A 1,897-nucleotide genomic window follows, 5' to 3' on the forward strand; every position below is an offset into this window, starting at 1 on the left:
AGAGCATGGGAGTGGCTGAGTGGGGATTCTCGTCCATGCTCTTTGGCACGGAAGCCCTCGCTCTTTTCCCAATAGTTTATTGCCTTCTTGCCTCAGAGACTGATGCAGGGCAGTAAAGGCTCATTTTTGCATATTTTTAGTCCGTGGAAGGGTCCCATGTGGTCTTTCGAAGCTTAAAGTCAGGGCTGGCTCAGGTGCATGCAGTCTGCTCAGTCACATAGGGCCCCCACTGAGTAAGGCCCCCACTTGGCTGAAGGCTCTGCTGTCACTATCTTGAAATTCTTCATCATTTTTTAACAAGGGGCCCCACATTTCTCCTTTGCACTGGGCTCCACAAATTATGCATTTGGTCCTTTTTAAAGGACCGAGAGGGTTGGAAGGTGGTGAGGGAGTGGGAGTCCGGTTCTCATTTTTAGGGGAACTGAGCAGTGGCGGGCACCTTGGGCCAGCTTGGAATCAAGCAGATGTGTGTTGACCGGACACTTTCTGGCTTCACCAGTGTCGAGAACCATGGCAGCAAAAGGCAATTTTAGGGTTTTTTTTTTTTTTTTAATAGGCAGGGCTGGTGTGTCATCCCAGGAACTTAGGCATGATTTTCCTTGGTGAGGGATGAGTCTTAGGCCCCAGGTGGACACACCACAGATAAGGTGTGCAGGTTCCACCCAGAGTGTATGGCACTATAGAGACTGCACGTTGGTATCAAGGAAAGACACATTTCTGCTTTTGTTGATGAAGTGGCTACGGGTCACGCCCGATGCACGCACCTGACCTGGCTCCCGAGGCTTCGGAAACATTTCCAAGGTCTTTCAGTGCCGAGTGCCAAGAGGATGCATTGCTCCCTCACTCTCAGGGTTTTGTTTGTTTGTTCCCCCCTGTATTGGTAGCAGGAACTATTTAACTGACAGCATTTCCATTTTCTCTTTGGCCTCCTGGAAGCTCAAAACCAAATTCTTAGTTCAGGCATGGCAACTGTGTCAAACCTCACCACAGCTACAACCAGAGAGAGTATGGCATGTGACCTTTGTTCCATATGCTGTTAAACGTCCTTTATTTCTATCATCCTATCGATTCTTTGCAGCAACCCTGGGAGGAAGGTACCACTGTTTAAATATAAGGAAGCTGAAGCTCTTTGAGGTTAAACCACTTACCCAAGTTTACCTAACCTGTGGGTTGTAGAACTGACCTTTGGACTGGATAGTCTGACCCTGGGGTTCATGTTCTTGAACCTAAACCTCTGCTAGGGACCCTGATTGCCAGAATATCTGGGTATTTTTATTCTTCATGATCATAACTTTAAAACATTCCCCCCCCCCCCTCATCCTGATTTTCTTTATCATTTGTATTTTGCAATGTCTCTGGGGAACTCTTTGAGATCCTTCGTATGAACAAGTCTCCCCGTGATGAATGTACCTGTGCTGCCCTTAGTAAGAGAATGGAAATCCCACATGCCTGGGAGGCCCCCCCCCCCCCCCCCAGCTCCTGAGTTCCCAGGCCGAGGTTGAGCAGAACCCCGGGCGGAAGGGAAGTTCTTAGTCGCGGGGTGGGAGGGGTTTTGTTCTCACTCTCCCTGAAAACGGTCCTCAGCGTGAGCGGAGAGACCAAAGGGAAAGGGAGAATCCAGGTGGCTCTCCCTGGGCTTGTGAAGACTTGGGGTGGGGAGCCCAGCCTGCTCAAGTCCCCGGCTGAAGTTCTTTCTTCGCTGTTTTCTGAAAGTGAGTGAAGCTGAGCTGGCTGTTCCAGAATGAAACATAGCGCTGAGAAAGGAAGTAGAACCCGCTGGTCTCCTGCTATGGCCTGTGAGCCGCAGATGGCCTGGCGGGGCGGCCGGCCCTTGGCCACCTCCTTCTCTGGCTGAGTGCCTGCCGGTGGGGAGCCTTCTTGGCTGGGGGCAAGGTAA

At 50.9% G+C, this 1,897-nt stretch overlaps 1 protein-coding gene across 1 annotated transcript in view; it reads left to right on the forward strand.

Moving 5' to 3' along the window:
• The first annotated feature begins 1,789 nt into the window (after positions 1 to 1,789).
• TMEM268 (transmembrane protein 268) overlaps positions 1,790 to 1,897 on the forward strand; it is an 18,494-nt gene continuing 18,386 nt past the window's right edge. Inside the window, 2 exon segments of the mRNA XM_023763054.1 lie at positions 1,790 to 1,810; positions 1,812 to 1,893. Coding sequence (XP_023618822.1) covers positions 1,790 to 1,810; positions 1,812 to 1,893 — 103 coding nt within the window.

This window comes from Myotis lucifugus, unplaced genomic scaffold (genome assembly GCF_000147115.1).
Source record: "Myotis lucifugus unplaced genomic scaffold, Myoluc2.0 scaffold_273, whole genome shotgun sequence".
NCBI classification, from domain to species: domain Eukaryota; kingdom Metazoa; phylum Chordata; class Mammalia; order Chiroptera; family Vespertilionidae; genus Myotis; species Myotis lucifugus.